General features: G+C 44.2%; 1 protein-coding gene across 1 annotated transcript in view; it reads right to left on the bottom strand.

Moving 5' to 3' along the window:
• The window catches only part of DHRS12 (dehydrogenase/reductase 12), a 28,657-nt gene extending 15,740 nt beyond the window's left edge, over window positions 1-12,917 (bottom strand). The window contains exons 1-5 of the mRNA XM_086481927.1: window positions 12,862-12,917; window positions 12,230-12,363; window positions 8,401-8,483; window positions 1,567-1,659; window positions 141-222 (exon numbers count right to left, since the gene is read on the bottom strand). Coding sequence (XP_086338053.1) covers window positions 141-222; window positions 1,567-1,659; window positions 8,401-8,483; window positions 12,230-12,363; window positions 12,862-12,917 — 448 coding nt within the window. The remainder of the gene's footprint in view (window positions 1-140; window positions 223-1,566; window positions 1,660-8,400; window positions 8,484-12,229; window positions 12,364-12,861) is intronic.
• Between the last annotated feature and the right edge of the window lie 10,429 nt (window positions 12,918-23,346).

Here is a 23,346-nt window from a genome sequence, read left to right as displayed (position 1 = left end):
TTCCTTTCCTGCTCCTTTCCTGGCACAGCAATGGTATGATCCCTCTTTGAACAGGAATATGTATCTCATGAACTCAGCTGTAAAAACACGCTTCTGTAACCAAAATAAGTATCTTTCATAACTAAGCCTTCAATACTCACCCAAAGTGTTTGTTGCAAAGTTTTTTTCAAGTCCATCTTCAGTTAATTCTCTGTTATTCACCATACATCCTGCATTGTTGATCTGTAAGACAACTCCTGTAAACAAATCATCTACACAAACATCTACAAACAAAACTAAACATACTGGCAGTCCCATGTTAGTTTGCTGTTTTCTGATTCTGCAACACAAAGCTACAAACTGTTTCAATAAACCATGCTATTCCAAACCACGCTGCTCTGTCACTGAGCATAAAGATTTATCACAAAAGAAAGTGTAATACATTTCTCGGAAGATCCTAAGAGCCAACAGTCATCTTAGTGCCTTCCTCCACATTTTTAAACTCTTTTCTCACAGCAAGTTATATGCAAGTTGTAGAGCAGATATCAGAACATTAATATGCAGTGTAGTTTGTTAGTCTCATCTGAGAAAGCACACTGACCCCATATCATCCACACCATGTGGCGATGTATTCTTAGTTAAGGAAAAATTTGCTATGGGAAGGTGTGCAACATGCAGTAGAATGGCCTGCAGGAACTCCCACCCACAGCAAATTAAAAGAATGAGCTCCAAACTTGGCAGATTAGCCAGGTCAGCAGCTTGCTGCATCCTAGTTAGCCCAGAGAACAGCAGAGCTAACCAGCAGATGTGCTTCGTACCGACTTTGTGCCCTGGTTGTAGGGACCCCAGCTTTTCTCTCTGCCTGGCAATCCTGCACGGATACCCCACCTGACTTGCAAGTTGCTAGAACAGCACTGCACCACACAGCATGGATGCACTGTAAGTGAAAACCCCATGAACAGTCAGAAGCTTGAAAGCTGTGTGCAGCTAGCATATTCTCAGACCCACTTCTTTCTCTGCCTTACTTTCCAAGGGAAGCTTGACCTTTTGTTTCCCACCCTGAAAACATATCTGCCCCTACATACCTTCCTGCTTGTCCACTGCCACTCCTCAAACATTATTTTCCCATTTATATCAGAATTTCCTGATCTAGTAAGCATCAAGACTACTGCTCCAGGTGCCTCAGTTTTAGTACAGGCCCCTTTGCAGCCATGATGCTTAACTGTTTGCTCCCTCCCTGGCTCTGTTTTAGACTGCTCTAACTTTCTATAAAGGTTTAACCTTTAAGAAGGACTATCTTTAAGAGGGACAAAGTTATTTGTAATGACAGTCAAACAGAAAATGTGTGGTAAGAACCTCAAATTGCAACTAAAAAATTACTGCTTTTCTCTCCTTTTTGTGGCATATCTCTGTACGTGAACTGAGAATGGACAAGAGCAAACAGACCACGGAGACTGTTGCAAAAACATTTAGAGAAGATTAAGTAGAGAATTGTGGGCCAAATTGTGAAATCTACACTACCTGCTGGACAACTTCATAGGCTATGCACTCCAAAGACAGACACATGATTTAAGCATGCAAACTTACCAACACATTTAATTTATGTTCATTTTTGAATTTTTCAGCAAAATTCCAGCTTTCCTTGGGATTAGATATATCCACAATATGCAAAAAGATATTCTACAGGAAAAAAAAAAAGTAAGTCTCAATCAACAGGGACAGTGAAGAGATTCTGTTCATTGTTAAGACGTGTCTAAGTGAAAAAGTATTTAAGCAGTATGAAAAAACATTATCTCCAGAACACAACTAAAACACTTACGTTAACATGCACAACTGGGAAATCTAATTCTAGTCCTGAAAACATGCTTAGTCACTCAATTCAGTTGCTTCTGAGCCACAGCTTTTTAAGGCCAAACTCATTAAAAGAGAGCCCTACTTAGATAAATATATGTGACAGACAGTCAGGCATAGCAGAAAATCAGCAAAATATTGTAAAGCCTGCAAAATTTCTGTTTAAACAATTCATACAGCAGCTTCCTCTTTAGCTGAAAGCAACGCTCAAGGTCACAGCACTGGAGAATAGTTTAGGTTGGAAGGGACATCTGCAGGCCACTTGGTCCCACTGCCATCTCAAGGCAGGTAACAGATCAGGTTGTCCAGTAAGTTTTATTTCCAAAGATGGAGATTCACCAGCCTCTCTGAGCACCCTGCTCCACTGTTTGACCACCTCCCTCATGGTGAAAAAAAAAAAAAAAATTCCTACTATCTAGTCAGAATTTTTCCCTGTTACAGTCTGTGTCTGCTGCCTCTTGTCCTTTCACTGCAGACCTCCAAGAGAAGTATGGCACTGCCTCCCCTACATCCTCCCATCACGTTGCTGTAGACTACAGCAAGACCCACCTCAGCCTTCTTTTGTCAACACTGACCAAAACCAGCCATCTCAGCTCCTCCTTGCACATCATGTGTCCCATCTCCCTAGTCACCTTGGCAGCCCTCCGCTGGACTCACTCCAGGACACCGAGGACTTCCTCCTCCTGGGGAGCCCAAAAATGGGCACAGGACTCCTGCTGTGGTCTCACAAAGGCGTAACAGAGACGAAGATGCACTTCCCTGAGCCTGCTGGCGACACTCAAGTTCCTACAGCCTGTGGTGTGGTTGGCCCTCCTTGCCCCGGGGCACACTGCTCACTCAGGGACAACTTGTCACCCCCAGGACCTTTTCTGCAAAGCTACTCTCCAGCCAGCTACACCCAGCCTGTAACTGCCCCATGGTGTTACTCCATCCCAGAGCAGGATTGTGCCTCTGCTCTTGGTGAACTTCATGAGGTTCGCGTCAGCCCATTTCCTCACCTGTTAAATCCTCCTGAATAGCAGTGCTGCTCTCCAGCTCCTGCCCTCCATTTGAGATCATCTGACAAATTCTGCACTTCACTCCATTGGCCAAGTCGTTAAAACGGACATTAAACAGTTTTTGCCCCTGTATTGACTCGCGGAGGATGCCATTAAAAATTTGTTAACAGATCAGCTTTCTACTGTTGATTGCTACTTTGAGCCAGATATTCCAGACAGTTTTCCACCCAGCTTGCCATCCACCGCTTCAAACCACATGTCTCCTCAACTGCCTACAAGCATACTATGTCAGACCACGTAAAAAGCCTTTGAAAAGTTAACAAGTGGCAAGCTTTGCTCTCCTCTTGTCCACAGGTAGTCATTTCACCAAAGGCAGTGATGAGGGTGGTTTGCCCTTGGTAAGTCCACATTATTTTTTCTCAATTACCTTCCTGTCTTTCATGGCTTCCATTTGCTCCACAGTTTTCCTAGGGAGCAAGGTCAGGCTGACTGGCCTGTGCTCCCCAAATCCTGCTTCCCTTTTTTGAAGATGAGTGGTTTGCCTTTTTCCAGTTAACAGGAAGCACCTCCCACTTTGAGGAGGTCTCCCTTGAAGATCAAGCTGCTTTCCCCAAGGCCTTTTGCTCTTCATGGCTGTCTCCCATGGGAACCTGCCAACCAGGTCCATAAAAAAAGACAAAATCTGCTTTCCTAAGACTGTAATTCTACTACTCATCCTTCTTGCATGTCTCAGTCTTAAATTCCACAGTCTTATGGCCACTTCCACCAAGGCAGCTATTCAAGACTGCTGTTTATGAAAGGTCCAGCAGAGATCACCCCCAGCTGGCTTGTCCAACACTCGTATCAAAAACTTGTCCTCAATGCTCTCCAGAAATCCCCTGGATCGTTTATGCCCTGCCATGTTGCCAGCACACACCAGGGTGGTTCAAGTATTCCATGAGTACCAAGATCTGTGATCACGAGGCTCCCTCAGCCCTCGAAAAAAGACTCCATCTACTTTCTCTACTTCATCAGGCAGCCTGTAGTAGACACCCATCACACAACCCACATTGATCTGACCTCTCTGCCTTACCCACAAGCTCTCAACTGGCTCATTACCCGTTTCAGAGCAAAGCTCCATCCACTCAAGCCACTCCTTTGCATAAAGCACAACTCCTTCTTGTCTTCCCAGCTTGCCTTTTTAAAAGGGCTTGTATACATCCACTCCAGGACTCTAGTCATTCCAGCTGTATCTCTCTAATCCCAGTGAGACCACAGCTCTGCAACCATGCATGGATTCCTGTGTTTCCTATGCAATGTATATTCATGTACAGGCATCCAAGATGGGCTTCCAGTCATGTTGCTTTCACATGAAAACTGTGAAAGCCTCCTCCATTTTACTGTCCCCTAGACACATACTCACTGTCCCCATGACTCCGTTACTCTTCTCAATTTGGTCACTATCCCCCAAGGAAATCAGTTTAAAGCCCTCCTCACTAGCTTAGCAAACCTGTTGGCAAAGATACTCTTGCTCCACTTTGGCATTCCTGCTCAGCAATGCTCATTTCTCAGAGAAAGTCAAAAAGGTCATAAAGGCAAAGTGACAAAGGCCAAAGTGACACCAGCTGCACACTCAGGTGTGGACCTGCAGGGTGCATATGTTCCTACCCAAGCCCCTCCCTTTTACTGGAAGGATTTAGGAGAGCACTACTTGGGCCCCCATGCCCTTCACCCTCTGCAAGCGCTCTTGATGAACTCACAGTCACACCTCACAATGTCACGGGTGCCCATGTGGCTGGGCAACAAGAGGTACCAATCCAAGGTCCAGATGAGCCTCAGCAGACTCTCCACAATACCTTAGATCCGAGTCCCTGGCAAGTGACAAATTTCTCAAGACATCAAGCCAAGATTGCAGATGGGTGCCTCTATCCCCCACAGTAGGGAGCCCCTCCAGCCATTACCACCCACCACTTCCTGCCAGTGCCAAAAACGGTTCAGACTCATCTGTCTCCAACACCTCCCCTGACAGAGCTTGTTCTTCCTTATCTGTTACCATGGCACTACACCTATCCTACCAATGCACATCTGCAGACAGAGGACCAGCCTGCTTTCTGTTGCCAGCAGTCACAAGCTTCCATTCCTCCCCACCTTAGGCGTCTCTATCCACCACTTACTCAAGCATAGCTTCCAGCTGTCTCTCCTTCCACGCAGTGTGGGGTTTGTGCTCTTCTACTCTCTGCAAAGACCCTCTCAATCTCCTGTTTCTGCTCCCTACAGTTATGCAGCCTGCTCATCTCCTGCCATCGCTTCACCTGGCAGCCCAGCACCTTGACCACAGCAGAACCCAACAGATGAGGCCACCATCATGCTCTGTCCCAGGCTCAGGGAAAAGTACCAGTCACTCTCTGCAGCCTGGTGTCTGCCACATCATTTCACTGGAGCTCTGTCCAGGCCAGCCTCCCATGTGCCAGGCGCAGTCGCTCCAACCAGTGAAGGACAGCATGCTTTCAGGTGCATCACTGCACCCACTCCAGCCATCTCATAGTGTTGGGTGCCTTCTGCACCCCCTTCCACACCAACTGCTGCAAGTCCTTGTGAGTCGGCCCACATCACAACAGTCTTCCAATGTTTTGAAATACTGTGGCCAGGAAAAGCTTGACAGAGGAAACTAGTAAAGCTAGAAATATTTCCTCTCTCTAAAACATCAAAAACCTTTTACTGTTTGTTACAGGCAATTCTCTTGCTTTTTACAAATTTGTGTTCTACCTAGTACAAGCACGGTGGCATTTATCAGCATACAAAAGGCACGTCAGCTCCTACTCTTCTCCTAGATAGCACTTACTCTCAAAGACACACCACAGATAGTCTTATGACGTATCCCACAAAAAGGCAATTTTAAAATAATTATGCAGAGGATGTGTTCTCATGCAAAACAACAAATAATCATTAAATGGCCTCCTCTCTTTCCAAATTGTTTCTTTAAATACTCATTATACAAGCAAATGAGATAAGTGAAGAAGCTGAGAAAATTATAAGGCATTATTCCCTGCCTACAATTCTGCTTCCCTGAAGATAAAAAAAAAACATACGACTTTTTCTCGCTAGCCATTGGATTTCAGCTCCTTAGTTGAATTAGGTCAGGATTTTCTCATCATAATGTTAATTTCTGACCAAAAACTTGACACTGCTCTACTGTTTCTAACTGGCTACCTCTCTGAAAGCTTTCTACTTTTAAAGCTACTACCATTATCTATGGGTACAGAAGAGCTGAAGGCTTTTTTTGGCAGATGTTCAACATTACAAGTGATTTCAGAGACTGAAAAAGATCTAAATCAACATGTCTCTGCTGAAGACTGTCACATTGGCTCAGAAAAAGGCCCCACAGGCCTGTTCACTATAAAAGTCCTTGATAGTAGCAAAACCATTTTCAAAGTGAGACCTAATCTCCGTGACTAGATCTACCTTTAACAGATTAGGAGATCTTCCCAGCTCCCAGGTCTAGGTGCTGGTGCTGGCCAAATTGTAACTCCATTTCAGCACTGAGCTCTGGCATGTATTGCTGTGGAAGATGGAAAAAAATCTTTGGCCTATACTACAACAGGATCTCCACCCAGATGATCAGGAAGAGCAAGTTAAGTCTGGATATAGCTTGTCAAGTTACAGATAAAGCATTTTATTATCTCCCTGGATTGCTTCTGAATTGAGTACTTATAAAGAAGGATGTTCTTGTGGACTCCTTATTAAAATTATTCTTCCCAGTGCAGTCACACGTCCCACAGGGCCTCTTGCACAGCTCGTCTAACACACTACTGAACGCTGCTTTCTAGACAAGTGCCCTGTCCCCGGGGTCATGAACAAGCTCTGCAGTGCTCTCATACTCTTTCATGACTAGAGAAACTAGAGGTTTGCAGCCTAGCAAAAAGTGGAAGTGCAGTAATTGTGCTGCTTTTAGAGGAAGAACATTTGCCTCGAGTTTTGTTTCACCAGATGACAAAAAACAGAACATGAAGGAACCTTCAGAGGTCAAACTCACCCCTCTTTCTAGGCTGTCTGACTGCACTTAGAAAAGGAGGTAACACAGATAATCAGCAGTCTTACTACAGCCATGAGATTACACAGTTATAGACAGCTGGAAAACATTTATTTCTACATAAGGACTGATCTCATTCACCTCCATTAAAGAAGTGAAGTGTAATGCTGGTTGTGTCACACTAGGGAGCTGAAACCAAAGAGCAGAAATTTAGTCAATATGGTATCTCTAACCATAAAAAGTCTTTAGAACTTTTGATCCACATTAAAAACTATTACTGAATCAAAATACTATTTCCAAGAGCCAAGTCACTATTTAAAATGAAGACAGCTTTCCATGCAAGTGGTGTGGGTTAGCCCCAGTAGGCAGTTAAGCCCCATACAACCACTTGCTCACTCCCCTCCCAGTGGGATGGGGGAGAGAATCGGAAGGGTAAAAACAGACAAAACTTGTAGGTTGAGATAAAGACAGTTTAATAAGTGAAGCAGAGCTCTGTGTGCAAACAAAGCAAAATAAGGAATTCATTCACTACTTCCCATTGTCAGGCAGGTGTTCAGCAGTTCCCAGGAAAGCAGCGCTCTATCACATACAACACTGATTCAGAAAGCCAAACACTGTAACTGCAAATGTCTCCCCTTCATCCTTCTTCCCTCCGCTATTACTGCTGAGCATGACGTCATATGGCATGGGATAACCCTTTGGTCAGCTGGGGTCAGCTGTCCCAGCTACGTCCCCTCCCAACTCCCTTGTCCACCCCCAGCCTGCTCGCTGGTGGGGCAGTGTGAGACCAGAACAGGCCTTGATGCTGTGCAAGCGCTGCTCAGCCATAACTGAAACACGGGTTGTCAACACTGTTTTGGTCACAAATCCAAAACACTGCACCATAGGAGCTGCTATGAAGAAAATTAACTCTATCCCAGCCAAAACCAGTACATCAAGATAGAAAAACAATGACTGCACTTCTCCATAAGCACACCCTCCTGAATAATTAGCAAAAGCAACAGTGACAGCTACAGGGCTATACTGTAGAGGGACATATGCAGAAGCAAAAAGAATAGGTAACAGAAGGGAGGAGGTACAGAAGAGATACTGTAAGAAAAGGAGATGTAAAAGTATGTAGAGGATGGAACTAGGATCACACACAGGACTTCACAGAGCAGTCAACCTTAGCAAATCAAAAGCATGTTATTCAGACACATAAAACCTTCAACTCCAACACTGTAAACACACAAATGTTGTTACAAGAGTGTTGCAATGCATTAACTTTTAAAAGCCTCAGCCACATAGTTAGGAATAGTAAGTAGGACATCACAACACATATCAACAACAAACATTAAATAAAACAGCATGCTGCTACTGATGTTATTAATCACAGAAAACATCACCTAGTGAAAATAATCACTTCAAACCATATGGATGATAAACTACTAGATGTTTCCATGTCTGTATGAAAATATTAAAAACACAACAGCACAATGACAAAACAGAGTATCTCAAGGCCTCTGAGGTCTTTAATACCAACAATCTTTCTAAGAGTAAACAAAAGACTGAAAAACAACTCACCTGATTGCCTGTTTCTGTCACTATTTCTCCTTTGGCTACCTCAGCCCGTTCCTTATTTCGGCAAACCAGATGAACCGTGCCACCTGGTGGATTTCAACAAGAACCACATTTGATAATTAATTAATGGATAACTGTGTTTGGGGGAGGCATCAGCAAAGAGGGAGGGCCAGGAAGTGATGTGCAATTTGCAGTTCTTGTTTGGGGTTAGTTTTTGATACAATCCAAGTGAAACAAAAGAAACTTTTGTGAATCCATTCTAGTTTGTGGGAAACCTACAGCCCGCTAGTAGCAGAGGCAACACCGGTCAGATGGTCACTGAACTATCACAGGAGCTTCCCAGCAGACAGAATGTTCCTGAGCTGTGCACAGCCAACAGTCCCACTTCTCTGCTGCCAGGAGCTGAGTGTTGGCTTTTTGTCAATGCTGCTGAAGCTCAGGTCTGTGGAGTTCTTGGTCCTCCCGTGACACTTGCTGAGCACACCACAGCAGTCCCAGGTCCACCAGCCTTGGGCGATTCCCAGGGACAAATTCCCTGCAAAAGGCACTGACCCAGCAGCACCATCAGGCAGACCAGACACACCAAGAATTCCAACGCAGCCTGTCAAAAGACTGAGGTAAAGGTCCTCCAAACAAAAGGCTAAGGTCACAAAGCGTGGCTATAACAAGAAAGCTGAAAGATTTCTGCTTGGCTCTGGTCCCTACAACGGCAGGCAGGAAGGAGAAAGTATCATGCTGTAACAAGGTCCTCACCCAAGGCTGCCTGTATGGAAAAGGCCACCGTACTCTAGGTACCGAGTACTCAAATCATTTTCTGTCAAGTCTGCCCATCATGTTTATTGTTGATAAAATACCACAGCTACACTGGAAATTGAAGCTAAGGCATCTGTATTGTAAATGCTTCTTTTGGCACATGCCTTAGAAAGTTCAGTAGAGGGCTTGAACACCACAAATTACTGGAATTGCTCTGTGAAAAGATAATAAAAATGTCAGTTATCAGAATTCTTCTCAGCAGTGCAAGACATGACAAGGACCACGGCCACAAATTGCAGCTTAAGAGGCTCAGGTCAGGCATTAAGAAAAGAAGTTTTCACTAGTTTTCTTCTAAACAGATCAGCCTGTCCCAAGAGCATGCATAATTTCCCTCCTTGTGGGTTTCAAGACCCAGAGAGACAAAGCAACGGGTAGTTTGTTCTAGTGTTGGCAACAGTCTCACTTCAAGCGGGTTGCTGGACAAGGTCACCCTCTACAGGTCCCTTCCAACCAGCTTCTCTATGAAAGGAATATGCAAGGCAAGGCTCCTCTCAAAAGCCTGGATACTTATCATGACCTCATAACTCAGCCACATCAAAGACAGCCTTCAAAAAGGGGCGTAAAGTACAGGCAGGCATAATTATTTTTTACTTTTATGCTTTGTGTTCTGTGATCAGGACAAGTAATGTGTTAACCTCAGACACAGGAGTACCTGTACTCTTTACTTTTACCTACTGTTAAAGGTGTTTTCAGGGTTGCTAGCAGTCCACCACTGGAAGGCTCAAGCAATGTGATCTCAAAGGACTGGTAATAGAAACAATGGTGCCAGGTCACTCTTCTACTGCCCTGAACCCAAATGCAAGACACCAAGTCTACCCCAGGGACAGAGCAGTCACACACTTCATAGCCCAGTGTGGGGTCTGATAATGAAGCTTTCTGTCTACGAGAGAAGTTTTTCCACTGAGCACCACTATAGCAAGTATATTTGGCATGCAGCTGATGCAAGGAACAAGCCTCAAGGTTCTTCTGAAATTTTCTAACATTCCTCCACTGCACTGCCAGAGTTGGCTGGGTTACTTTTACCTAGTGTACAACAGCAGGCAGTAGTGGAAAACCAATGAATCTGCAATAATCACACAAATGACATTAAATTATATTAAACTGAGGTGTTTAATAGTTTCACCCTCAGTTTGTGTTACACATACACCACGCATGAAAGGGACTGTGCACAGACAGGCACTGAATATACACAGATCAGAAAGAAAGTCTTTGCCCCAGGGAGAACAGATTTTGTGAGTGAGGCAATCAGAAGGGGCAGCGTCCAACACTCCCCTCTTTGGCCATTCTCACAGTGACTGCTGGCTTCACTGCAAAGAAGGGCTTTAACTACAGATCTTAGGGCAGTTAAGGATGTGCGTTTGTAGATGTTTAAGGAGCTCTTCCCAAAATACAGAGGACAGCACAAGCAATGCATGCAAGTACAAATGAAACACATGGAAGAACCAGCTGGCCTTCAAGCTGATCAGGAACATTTTCACAGTCTACAGTGGACAACATTCAATGAAAACAGAGGCAGGTTTTAAGGCCTTTGAATGTGAACTTTTTTCTTGCTGTTAAGGAGAGAGAGAAGTTTTGGTGTGACCTATGGGCTAGGAAAGGGATTTAAATATATTTTCCGCGGTAAAGATTGACATTATTTGAATTTAACCAACACATGGGAATTGTCAGAATGGTTGGGAGAAGACCACATCACACTGGAAGTGCAGTTTACAAGACATACAGGAAAGCCCAAATCTGCAATACCTGTAAGACACTGATTAAGAGAAAAGCTGAACTCAGGCTAAAGAAATTGTCATGAAGACTGTCATTTACAAAGATCTGAAGTGACTGAAGGTAAAGCCAATGTAGCTTGGTTATTCTTTTGCTGAATCTGAATTCCTTATTTTCTTGTCATGGTGTACTTTCAGGGATTCAACTAGAAGCCAGAGCCTCAACAGCTGACGTTGAGTTTCAGAGCAACATGTGCACGGATAGGATCAGGAAGACGCTGTAAAGTCATTTTAACTTTATACGCACAGCAGCACCCATGCCAGGTATCAGACAAGCAGTCTGAGCCCAAAGTTGTTCTTTGGTCTCCAAATACCAGATATGGTGACCAAATCCTATGCAGATCCAGTCAGCTTGACAGCTTGCAAAACCTGGCAGGCATATCCATTTGTGAGAAAAACAGTCACCAGACAAAGCAGTACTTACATAAGGCTATTATACATAATGGCAGTAGTGGGAACCTGAAATCAGTCACATACTGGCACTGATGGCAATCTTTAACCCAAAGGCCCTTTGATGCTAATAATTTTGAATCAGTTTAATTTAACTGAGTCACCACTTTCCTTCATAAGATAGTTACGAAACCTAAGCAGGCAAAAAGAGAGCAAAGAGCTGCAAGCTCCTCCCTTTTATTCTACATGCCAAAACTCCTCTTGCACAAGAGGAATTATTTTGTCAACTCTGAAAGGGATTAGGTTTATCCTTCAACAGTAGCTAGTTCCAGTTCATAGCATCTCCTTGCTTACAGGGAGCAACAGAAAAAAGTTGCTTGTAATGTTAAAGGGCAAAACCTCCAGCTTATTATCATTAAGATCAACTACATTGCTTCTTTTATACCCTCTCATCTCAACTTAGCAAAGCCAATTGTTTTCTTTCATCATATGATACATTTGTAAATTCTTCAAAACAGTTAAAATTCAGTCAGGCTGCTACTTGTACTGAATCAGCCATAAACAGACCTTAATCCATCAACAACATCTGTAGATGCCATTATAACAGAGATTTTTGTAACACACAAATTAGAGTTTCAGTAAGCATGCACTCGAGAAATACTCTGCAGAGTCTCTCCACTAATTTTGTTTCATTATTGTAGTTTTCACAGCACTAGTCATGCTTAACCCTCTTAACATGCGCTAAGCTAATAGCCCTGTAAAGTAACACGCCTGACCCCTCATTCCAGGGAGTCGTGTCTGTGTGTTTGTGGTGGAAGGCCACCTTCCTCTGTAATGAGCCCTCTTACGGCCCAGCTCACCTCTCCTCGCTATCTCTTTGGCTGTGGCCTTGCCAATGCCACTGTTCGCGCCAGTGACCAGAAAGGATCTTCCAGCCACGTTCACCTCCACATCGTCTGGATTGAAGTGCTTGGAAGCAGACTCATAGCCACTCCTGGATAAATCAGAGACACCTGTGAGAAACTAGAAGGGAGTACTTCAAAAAAAAAACCACAGAGGAGGGTCAAAAAGCGCTCACCCCTCACAGCTCATCATACTCTAAACACACCCCACACCCCCCCACGCTACACTTAGTACCACGTATAGTGCCAGTGACACTGCAATGAGTGATGTAGCAACAACTCAAGGCGTCTTCCCCCCACAAGCCACACAGCCCAAACTTTGACACTCGGGCAGGAGGCCCGGAGGCAGCCCCAAGGCGGGCCCGGGCAGCGCCGCCCGGCAGCTCTCGCAGATAAGGCGTTGAAATTTGTCCTCTCTGGCGGGGGTGGGGAGGCTTCGACTAAAAACACACAAAGCCCCGACGCCTCGAAACGGTTAAAGGCCCACGGACGCACAGAAACGCCCCCAGCCTGGCCGCAGCGCCCGCCCCGCCGCAGAGCCCGCTGCCGCCCCACGCCGCGCCCCGCGGGGACAGCCGCTCCGCCCGTACCTCGTGTACTCCCGCAGCCCCTTCACGAACCACACGGCGTTGCGGTACCAGGACATGGTGGTGCCGATGCCGCCGCCACGGCGGTACTGGCTCCGCCTCTGCCCTTACATAAGGCGCCCGGTCCAGCCCTGCCCGCCCGCCGTTAGGTAAGGGCCGAAGGGCGGCCCCTACCCGCGGCTGCCGCCGCCATTACCGGCCGGCCGCACGGTGTGGAGAGGGGTGCGAGGGAGGGTAGTGCGTGCCTGTGAGGGGGGGAGTTGTGCCCCTTTCCTCCCCTACAGCGGCTTCTGGGTTGTTTTTCCTTATCCTTTCCATTGTTGCCCCTTCTTCATTATCCAGCAAGGAAAGGGGGCTGCTTTTAGCCAGCCGAGCTGGGTACCTCCAGCCAGGCGGGCATTTTGCCACAGTGAGCCCCTGCTGCGCTGGAGGCTGCTATGCTTGGTGAAGGCGGTGGCAGAGGAAAGAAGGAGAGTTTCCCAGGGTGCCTGCTTAGGACAGATGCCACTGTCAGCCAAGCCGGGGCTGGAAATGGGGTGCTGTGTTTTGGGAATGGGGAGCAGTGCTCCAGGGCCTGGGCCTGCATCCTCTGCTCTGGAAAGCTGTCAAAGGGATGCGCTTGCAGAAACATAAAAGCCGGTGGCTTGTGTTACAAATATACCCATGAAATTCCCAGCTCCTACTGATGGGGCAAAGTGTTGCAGCAGGAAAGGGTTCACAAGTGGCCATTGCAGTAAGGGGAGTGAAACTTAAAATGTGTTTTCAGTTCTGGTGTGTGCATTGGAGCTGTGAAGCCCGAGAGAATCACCTGGAGTTGCACATCTGGACAACCCATACTAGCCATAAAGAAATTGTTGTTATAGGTATAATTATGGTTTTAAGTACATTAAAAGACTATGCGCTTACAAAGCTAAGTGTGCAAGTTAGGTAAATTCATGTATTTTATGTGATATGCAGGGCCACATGCAAAGAAGCTACTTTGGCAACCCTATCTAAGTTTTCAAGAGCTTAAGTTACCTGGTTTCAATAGCAGAGGTAGGGGAGGAATGGGAAAATTCTGTCATTTTTTGACCCTATAGGTTAACCTGATACTTCTTTTTCTAAATCTCTTCACTCTGGCAAAGGCCTCACACTAAAGTCTTCCACTTTCTCAGCACGTGATGTGAATATTAGGCTCACACAAAAGGTACTTCCCACCAGGAAGTTAAAACTTTTGAACTCAGCACTGTCTGCTTGTACTAGGTATTGTGTGTGAAACAAGAGTTTTCAGAGGGCAAAAAGACACATTTTCACAGCAATAGTTTCTTCCATTCAGAGACCATCCAGCTAACTGTCATACCTTTGCATGAAAGCTGAAAATGCCTGTTCTTATTAAAACAGTTGAAAGAATCCATTTAAAGCCAGCAGCCTGTTTTAACTGATTTTCTTATTGGAAATGGCTAGGATTTTTTGACTGAAGTGTTCCTAAACAATTTGTCCTGATTCTGATGCTTGAAATGGAGACTTCTGGACTAGAAAGGAGCAGCTTGGCAATAGTGTGAATGGCAGAATGTTATTTCCTATAAGGGAAAATGAATGGCAGCCTGAACTACAGATACATGCTATGATGTCTGTAAGTATATGATAGTGAGCTGTATGGAAATAGTTTTGTGATCATCACCTACAACGTGCAATTAGCAACCAAAACTGTACAGCCTAGACTGCTATAATGATGTTAGATAATCACACTTTCTGCGAACAGAGCAGATGTTAGGCTTGTGCGAATCCTGCATACAGGCTGAGATAATGTCCCCTCTTCCTACTTTCAGTCCCTTGCCCTGCTAGCCATTCAGCTTCTCCCTTTCCCTCACAACCTGTACAAGTCTGCCTGGTTGATTTTTTCACACCCTGGCTCAGCAAAAATACACGGGAGGGGAAAAGCAGAGAATTATGTGGGCATGCCTGCTGTTATGAATATCCAGGCAGAAAACTGCAGTGCTGCCCCACATTTTTGTGCTAGTTACAGAATGTGTCACCTTGGGCTTTGTAACCCTCAGTGCATCTCAGTGTGCTGTTAGGAGAACAATAATGTTCCACGGCTGTTTATGCCACAGAATTAGCTGTGTTCTTCACAGGAAATACAGTTTCTGTTTGAAAAACATTAACAACCCCCCAAAACCCTGTGGAAGTTCTTGTGGGTAAACACAATAAGCCAGGTTGTGCTTTATTCCCTTGTCATTTCTTTGTTTACCCTGTTTATTTCTTAAGCACTGAGACTATGGCTAGTACCAACAAAACTGGATGATGGCTCTGATGTGTTTTGTTTGTAGTTTCAGTCTGTGTTCTCATAAATTGTGGGGGTACATCCCTGCAGTCTGCTGACCTCTAAAAGTAAATGGGGTGTATGCAGATACACAGGATTCCCTGCAGGCTAAACCATTTGGACTGTAATCAGCAAGATGCTGGATGGTGCAGCCCTGAGGTACTAACCAATGTGAGTATGCATGGCAGAAGCTGTCCATGAGTCAAACACAAAGATATATTACAGCAGCCAGACAATCGGAGCAGCTCATAATATTTTGGAGTTTGAGGAGTAATGGGCAATTACAGCATATTACTTCTGTTAACGTTAGAGAAGATAAGATTGTTAGGAAGACATTTGAAGGTAGGGTTGAAAACAAGTGTCGCTTTGGTTGTCACACACAAAATTCTCTGAGGATATTGTATACTGTAGCACCGCTACTGTGTGTAGTTAGCCATACCCTTCTAACAACCATTTTCAGGAGATTTTGTAAACACCGAGAAATGATGCCCTTGCCAGAGTGCAACAATCCCTGAGCACACCCAGCTGAGAGATTTCTGCTTAGAAACATTTGCTTTTTCCATAGCGAGGGCCTAAGCTTGCACCCAGAAAGGAATTGTCATAGCACTCTCTGTCTGAACAGCTTCACATCAGAAGTGAGCTGTTGCACGCTGTCCTAACACCTAGATGTTTCTCCTACCTCATTTCACCCATTTTGTATTGTTGTTCCAGAGGCAGGAGACTATAGAGGTCTTATGAGTGCTGTCTGGTAACCCAACCGTTGCAGTGATGAGGCAGTGTGGCTCATGTGCAGGAGAAAGGTAAGACATAGTTTTGCCAAGAGTTGGCTGGTGCTAGCAAAGGTCCTGCCTCACAGTACTCTCACAGGCAAAATTTCTGCCCACATCAAGAGTTTTGGCTGCATGTTGCCTTTTGTACTGAATTCTAGGTTGATATACCTTGTTAGCTGAATTAGAATCCATTCTGGAGCTTTGGAAATTTGGAAAGTTACAGCTTTTTGTTTCTTTCATGATTGCTACTAGCTTAGCATTAAACTTTGATAGGGCACTGCTCTGAATGTGAGGGATTTTTTAGATAAGGAATTCTTCTCATGGACTGACAGCCAACATCTCAGATAGTTATCACAGCCAGTAAATGATAAACGTGTGTAGCCTGGTTCCCCGCTGGAAGGGAGGATCAAGAGAGCCACAAAAGCCTGTTGAGCTCCTGACATTTCCATCTGAGCACAGGACAAAATGGCTTCACCCTGGCTAAACATAACCCAGTGTTTAGCCCTGATAAAACATACCCAAGTTAACTGTTGCCCTGAGGACTGCAACACTTCAGATATACCTACACTATCAACTCATAGCATATTGCCAGGTCCTGATCCTCTTATTGCCCATACTAGTCAAACAATTGACTGACATCAACAGTCTGTCTTTAAGTATTAAACAGATACTTCATCTATGGGGATAGTTTGCTCAAGGGATAATTCATTCCCAAGCACTATGGATGAGATTGCACCAGGGTTAACACTGCACAGCTTGGCCTGGCACTGGTGATCCTGCATTCAGGTAGATGCATTTACCAGTGTAGAAATAGCCACCAAATCTGCTATGCAGGCCCTCCCTGAGTGCAGATAATCCTCAAAGCAAATAAAAATTCTAGAGTGTTGTGACTGTGTGCCTCAGATATTAGTATTTTTCATAAAGTAATGAATTGAGAATCTCAGTATTTTCTTAACACACAAGGGCTGATGAGAAATGCCTCACTGGCCCCCAGCTGGACTAATATGAAAAACACAACTTAGACTCGATGTAGCTGTCAAAGAGCAAGGAGTTTAAAGCAAAGTTTTAATTGCCTCCCCACACAAAAGAAAAGTTGAAAATACCAGTTGCTCTTAAGGGCTGTGTGTTTCAGCATGTTTCATATTTTCTTCCCAGGGGACAGATCTAGAAGGCAGATAGAGTACTCACGAGTTGAAAAGCAATTATATATTATACAAGATGTTTAAGAGCAGCTTCAAGGCCATCTTGCTAATCTCTTTTATTATCCTCTTTTTTTTTTTTTCTTGGAGAGGCTAAAATCTCTTAAGGACAGCTAGCTTTTTTGCTTGCTTCCTACTGGAGGTCTGGCAGGCTGTTGTTCATTCTCTCCTTTCCTTGCAGTTACCAATTTTCTAATTAAGTCTCTGCGCCTGCCCCCATTAAATCAATCAGAACATCGCCACTGATTGCAATGGGAACAGGAGCAGGCTTTATGGGCCAGATTTAGAGAAAAGCTCAGCATCTATAATTTGGGCCAGGTTTTCAAAGGAAGTGGCAACCATGTGCAAGCCACTGTTGCTGTGGGAGCCACTCCCAAGCCTGCATTTGCCATGATGGCCTCAGCTCTGGGTGCAGAACACTTGAAAACTCCAGCTTTATAAGCTAGTGCTGCCCCAGTGACTGTAATAGCAATTAAGAGCTGTCAGCAGCCTGGGGAGAGGCAGTTGGCACTCTTCCTTTTGCCTGGCTGAAGCAGAGGCCTTGGCGAGTGGTCGAAGAGCACCACCCAGGCCCTGAGGTCTCAGGGACATGTCTGAAGTGCTTATGCTAGTAGCAGGGTGAGAGAAGCAAAAGCTGCTCCTGCTGAACGCAGGGAGGGGTCACAGCTCTGGCACGTGTGGTGTTTTTATGAACAGCAGGGTATTTGCTTTGTTGTATGCTCTTATACCCAAGTCATCGCTAAGTTTGCCAGCCGCTGTCATCAGTAGCGTTGTTTCCAATGAGCAGTCAGGCTTTCCCCAGACCAAATAGCCTTTTGTTCTCGAGAAACAAATGTGGCAGTATGTCATCAGCTCAGCTCAATCACTCCTTTTTATTCAGGGGCCAGTAAAAGGAATCTCTTGCTTTGCCTTACCAGAAGTATAGGTGTGCTCCATCAGCTGCTGAGGGCCCTGGTTTCTGAGAGCCTGAGGGGCCTCCCAGGGACCGGCATGTCCCGGTAGGGAGAGACACTGCTGAGTGGCCTCCCAAAGTGAAAAGAGTTGACGAGGAGCAGCAGCTAAACCTGTTGCTAACCTAATTAATCTTGTACGTATCAAATAGTTTATGTATGCTTTAGTATATAAATGTTTTAAAAATAATAGGAGCTTTATAGTTGATTTGCGTCTTGGAAAATAAAATTTTTAGATCAATTTTATAATTCCCATGACTGAAAAATTATTTTCATGTTCTTAAAATAGGCAACACACTTGAATGTGCACGTTTGTTGCTAGGCTGTGACAGTAATGCAGTTATCTGTTCTAATATTTTCTTCAGCTGCTACCTGTTTCTCTTCTTATTGCTCTTCTACTGGATCTTACTGGTTTTACTCCCAGCTGTTGGACAGGGATGCTCATGGACTTACTGACTCAGGTGAGTTCTGCTGTTCTCCATTCTTTTCTCTTATTTTTCTTATACTTCTGCAAATCTTACAGCTTATTAGCATTGATTATTCCAGCACAGTTGTTACCAAATTGAAGTTACTATCTGGTAGCATGTACCCACCAAGACATATCTACAAGCAGGACAACAGACACACCTCAGCTTATATGGTTGCTGTACGTTGTGTTCAAATACCAAAGGACTGGACTGAAATTTTGTGTCTACGAGCAGTCCCCATGCTGTGGTAACAGAACCCACAGAGATATGTAAAACTTATTCATGTAAAGCTATGGAGCCAAACCCTCCCCTGCAAATAACCACCGGACCTGTTTATCAAAAGTCTTATTTCACCTGTTGTTGGACAGATTTTTTTAGAAGTCCATTAAAAATAATGAAGCAACTCCTTTTCTGATATATTCTGAGAATAAATAGAATTTATAAACTAGTAATGTGAAATCCATGCAGAAGTAGAATAGCAATACAAAGAGCAAAAATAAGCAATGATAATAAAAAGGGGTTGTCTGTAGCAACTTGTGAATAAGTGTGCATAGTGGATTTTTTTCTTCTCCACTGTTTGCACTCTGTGTATTTATTTCATGTTGATACTGAAATGCTAAATATTTTTTTTCCAAAGGACTGAGAATCAAATCCATAAGATGTGCAGGTATCTAAGTCACATGGACATCAAGAGGACCTTGTAAAAAAAGCCTTCATGTATGTTGGCCTACAGGCCCACAGTTTGTATCTCGGCGCATCTCTCACATTTGAGCTGCTGTACTACTGCAGCACGGGGAAAGGTACCACAGATTCCCCCTTTGCCTGAGTATTAGTGATCGTACAGAAGAGTCAGTGTGGCTTAGATTCAAATCTGTGTAAAGTACCTTAATTTTTAAACTCCGATCACACAAGCTCATGCAGTTACACTGGTCAATATCTTCCTCCCTGCGTTTTTATTCAAATGAGGCGTTTGGTAGAAATTCAGTGTTACAAACATGTATATGTGATTTCTCAGAACTTCATACAATTTTCTCAGAAACCTTGCAATATAACATCGTTCTTTTTAGCAGTTTTCTTGTACTATGCAATATCAGATGGCACTTGTCAGTCTTTTTTATTTTCCCTCAAATATTATACTTTCTAAAAATGTTTTCTTTTTCCTCTTATGGCTAGCACCTGTGGGACTTTCATGTACACCAGCAGTGAACAGGAACCTCAAGAAACGTAAGCCAAGAAGCAACAATTTCCGATTGCAGTCCTGATGTAACGATCCTTTCTATATTACATGTAGAACATACATGGGTCTTCATCATGATGCAAAGTCCCTATCAACTAGAGTCTGGGGAAGATGTATGATTAGAGATAATGTTCAAGATAACTTACAGAAACTTCAGGATGTTGTACAATGTATACAAGTTATCACCGGTTTAATCTTCGTAGCCCTTGCCTGTAAAGTCAAAGCATTTAGGCTCATTTACACCAACCGTTCACATTTCAGTGTCTGAGACATTCAAAACAGCTCTTGCCATAGCCTAGAATATCTTCTGCTTCTTTATTTTTTTCTGCACAGTCACCTTGTAGTCTTAAAGTCTGGTGCCTTGGGACCTCATAAAGCTCAGAGTGAGTGCTGTGTGAGAGCACGCTACTTTTCTCCAACAGCACAATGTTCCTGTTTCTACTCCTGAGGAGGGGAGGTCTGTGATATGTCTGATGCTCGTCTTTCCTCTCTTCTGTGGGTCAGCCGGTAGGAGCTGTCTGTGTTTGACATTTGGTATGAAGGTACAAACCATTTGCCTGTCTGGCTGCAGCTTTTAAAATAGCTGTGGGAAGCTGCTCCCTAGAGCTTTGGAATATTATGCCTATTGCTAAAGAAGGTGGAGTAGTGGGAGGAGAAATATACTGCGGGCAATAAACTCTAATAATTGTGATGTATTTCATGACTGCTACCATTGCATTTATGAAATGTATATGTCTAGAGTCTGTGCGTGCATGCAGAAACGTCTTTGTGTCTTTTTGTTGCTATATTTCTGTAGTACTCACAACTAGCAGTGAGCAGGCTATCTAGTCTGAAATGATGTGTGTTTTTTCCTTTAAAAGCTAGAAATTTCACTTAGTTTCTCAAGAAACTGTGCTGCTGATGGTGGGTCAGGAGAAGAGTGAGTCAGTAAGTCACTGTAACTCAGTAAGTCACTGTAACTCAGTTGTGTTTAACCATATGCCCAAAACCAGGTGTCCCTGCTCCACACCTGCCTGATTCCAGCCTGCTGAAGGAGGCAGTAGCGGTGAAAGGACAGAAGGCACGCTCGGATCTCTCTGCATACAGAATTGATGGCTCCAACAATTTTGGAGTTGTTGATGTTCACATTTCTGTGTGCCATATCTTATTGATGTACCCCAGTAAAGGTAAATACTATCAGTTCAGAATTTTCCTCTCCCAGTCCTAACAAAGCTTTTTGTTTACTCTATATAACTTCGAAGTATTTCACAAATGCCTTTTGCTTCTTGCATCATTAATAGCTCCTCTGTCATTTTGCATTTGTGCCAGCCAGGTACTGAACACTAGCTCTGTGATTTGGCAGCACTTTCCCAAGATGTCAGTGAATGCACCGGGTTCTCATACCTGAAGAATTAAGCCTCCATGGTAGACTCCAGAGAATCAATCAGTCTTAGCCTCCCATAAATGAGATGTAGGCCTCAGGCTCACCGTTGTGTGGCTGAAGTTTGAAAAATCATTTCACATCTGCTGGGCTGCTGTAACTATGCTCACACAGGCACACAGAAAACGCAAGGCAATGTGACTTAGCTTACATCTCCTCCAGGCTGAACTAAAATCACCTCATCTTTGCTCAGATAGGAGCTCACACGCCATCACTTGCTGTAAGGTCACTGAATGAGCAGTGACATGGGAATCAATTCAGACTTAATCAGGAGTATGAGCCCTTAATTGTTTGTGATCAAGAATGACTCTAGCAGCATTTTGCAAGAGCAGGGAGGTTTGTACTGGAGTCCTATGGGTGGGATGTGTGTAGCTACTTTCTTGTTAAATCTCTTTTGCATTATCAGCTGAGTATAGTTTTCTTTTTTATGCCCATTCCAAGCTTTTGGGTAAAGTTCCTGTGTAATGATAAACAGCTGCATTGTTGCATTCAAGTGATGGATGGAGTTATGCCTGCTGATAGGCAATTTCTTAAACACTTCGGCATCTTAATGAATGAAAGATGCTCTCCACTGAACGTTAAGTCACTTAGATCAGTTCGGAACTGAACACTGAAATCCAGGAGCCCAAGTGCTGAGCCAGTGAAGTATTTGGGGTGGGAAGGAGGAATTCTAGGCAGCAGTTATGTTTCAGAAATGTGTAGTACCTGTAGAGAGGCAGCGCAGAGTGTAGAGTGGAGTAGCTCTTGGAAAACACAGCCTGTGATTTCTTCCAGACAATCTGACGCCCATGAATGAAAGGAAAGGTTTCCATTGGTCGTGTCTCCCTACATTTAACCCTGCATGGCCTAAGTCAGCTAGCAGTGTTAGTAATTCCTATTTTATGGATTTCTGAGGAGGAACAGCCTGACTGTGACTTCTGCTGAGTGGCTGCTGCAGAGCAGGGGAGTGCTACACTGATGCTGCCCTCTTGTAGGATTGTTGCACCCTTTATCCTACCTTCTTTCTAAGATTAGAAATAAATAATTCTTAAAGCTAGGGACTGAGTTAAAATCCTTATGGACCAAATGCACTAAATCCTTAGTTATCTGTACAATAGCCCCTGAAATAAATGTTTGTGGTTGAAGACAGGTTGTTCCCACAGATGTGACACTGTGTCCAGCCTCAGTCCCAGGAAGAAAGGTTGAGCAGAGCCTGTTCAGCTGTGGCAAGTGGTTGAGGTTCTTCCACAGATCTCACCCGTCAGCATATAACTCTGAAACATAGGTTTCGGCTGTGTGGGTTTTAATAGAAAAAATACCCCAAACACACATCTTCTTCCTGTGCCTGGGGCCACCCTTATGCTTGCGTAGAGGGGACCCCCTCTGTTTTGACCATATTAACAGAGGTGCATAAAAGCAAAAGCAGAAAGAGCACTTTTACACTGCATTCATCAACACATGAAAAAAACAATCTACCAGGACCAGTTGTGGGCTTGTTCCATTACATGTCACAAAACAATTGTCTCTGTGCATGCCGGTGCTTTTAAAGCTGACACTGATGTTGACTTAAAAGCTGTTTGCGTTACATCTGTCCATTAAGTATAGATTTCCACATGTGCTGCACCAAGGTGAGCAAATCAAACGTACACTTACACCACAACCAGAAAACTGCTGTAGTGAACACATCCGCCTGAAATTCTCACATCCCTGCCCACGTCTGATTATTGTGTTTTGTATTTAAAATATTGATATAAGTTCATCAGCTTTTCTATGAACGTGATCACAATGGTTTGTGTTGGTCTGGTACCGACAAATTACTGCTGTACAAGAAGTGGAGGAGTCTTCCCAGACTGGGGAACGCTGAGCCCTGCTTAAAGCACTAATCTGATACTCAGTAGCTCAGTTCCTTGTTCTACCAAAGGCTTGCAAAGTGGCTTTGGCTCAGTTTGGATGTATTGGATATGTACGGATATATTCGGACTATCTGCTTTAGCACCAGAGTTAGATATAGATGCTTTCTAATCCAAGCTCAGAAGAGACCTGGTGGCCATATTCAGGCTGCCCTTTTATACATGCTGGTATTGCTATCACAGCTACTTACTAGCTGGTATAACGATGGCCCGAATAACTGTCCAGTGAGCATCTAAGTTACTGTCAAAGTCCA

This window comes from Leptosomus discolor, chromosome 1, assembly GCF_034619465.1.
Source record: "Leptosomus discolor isolate bLepDis1 chromosome 1, bLepDis1.hap2, whole genome shotgun sequence".
NCBI classification, from domain to species: Eukaryota; Metazoa; Chordata; class Aves; order Leptosomiformes; family Leptosomidae; genus Leptosomus; species Leptosomus discolor.
This window is presented reverse-complemented; position numbering and strand designations above follow the sequence as displayed.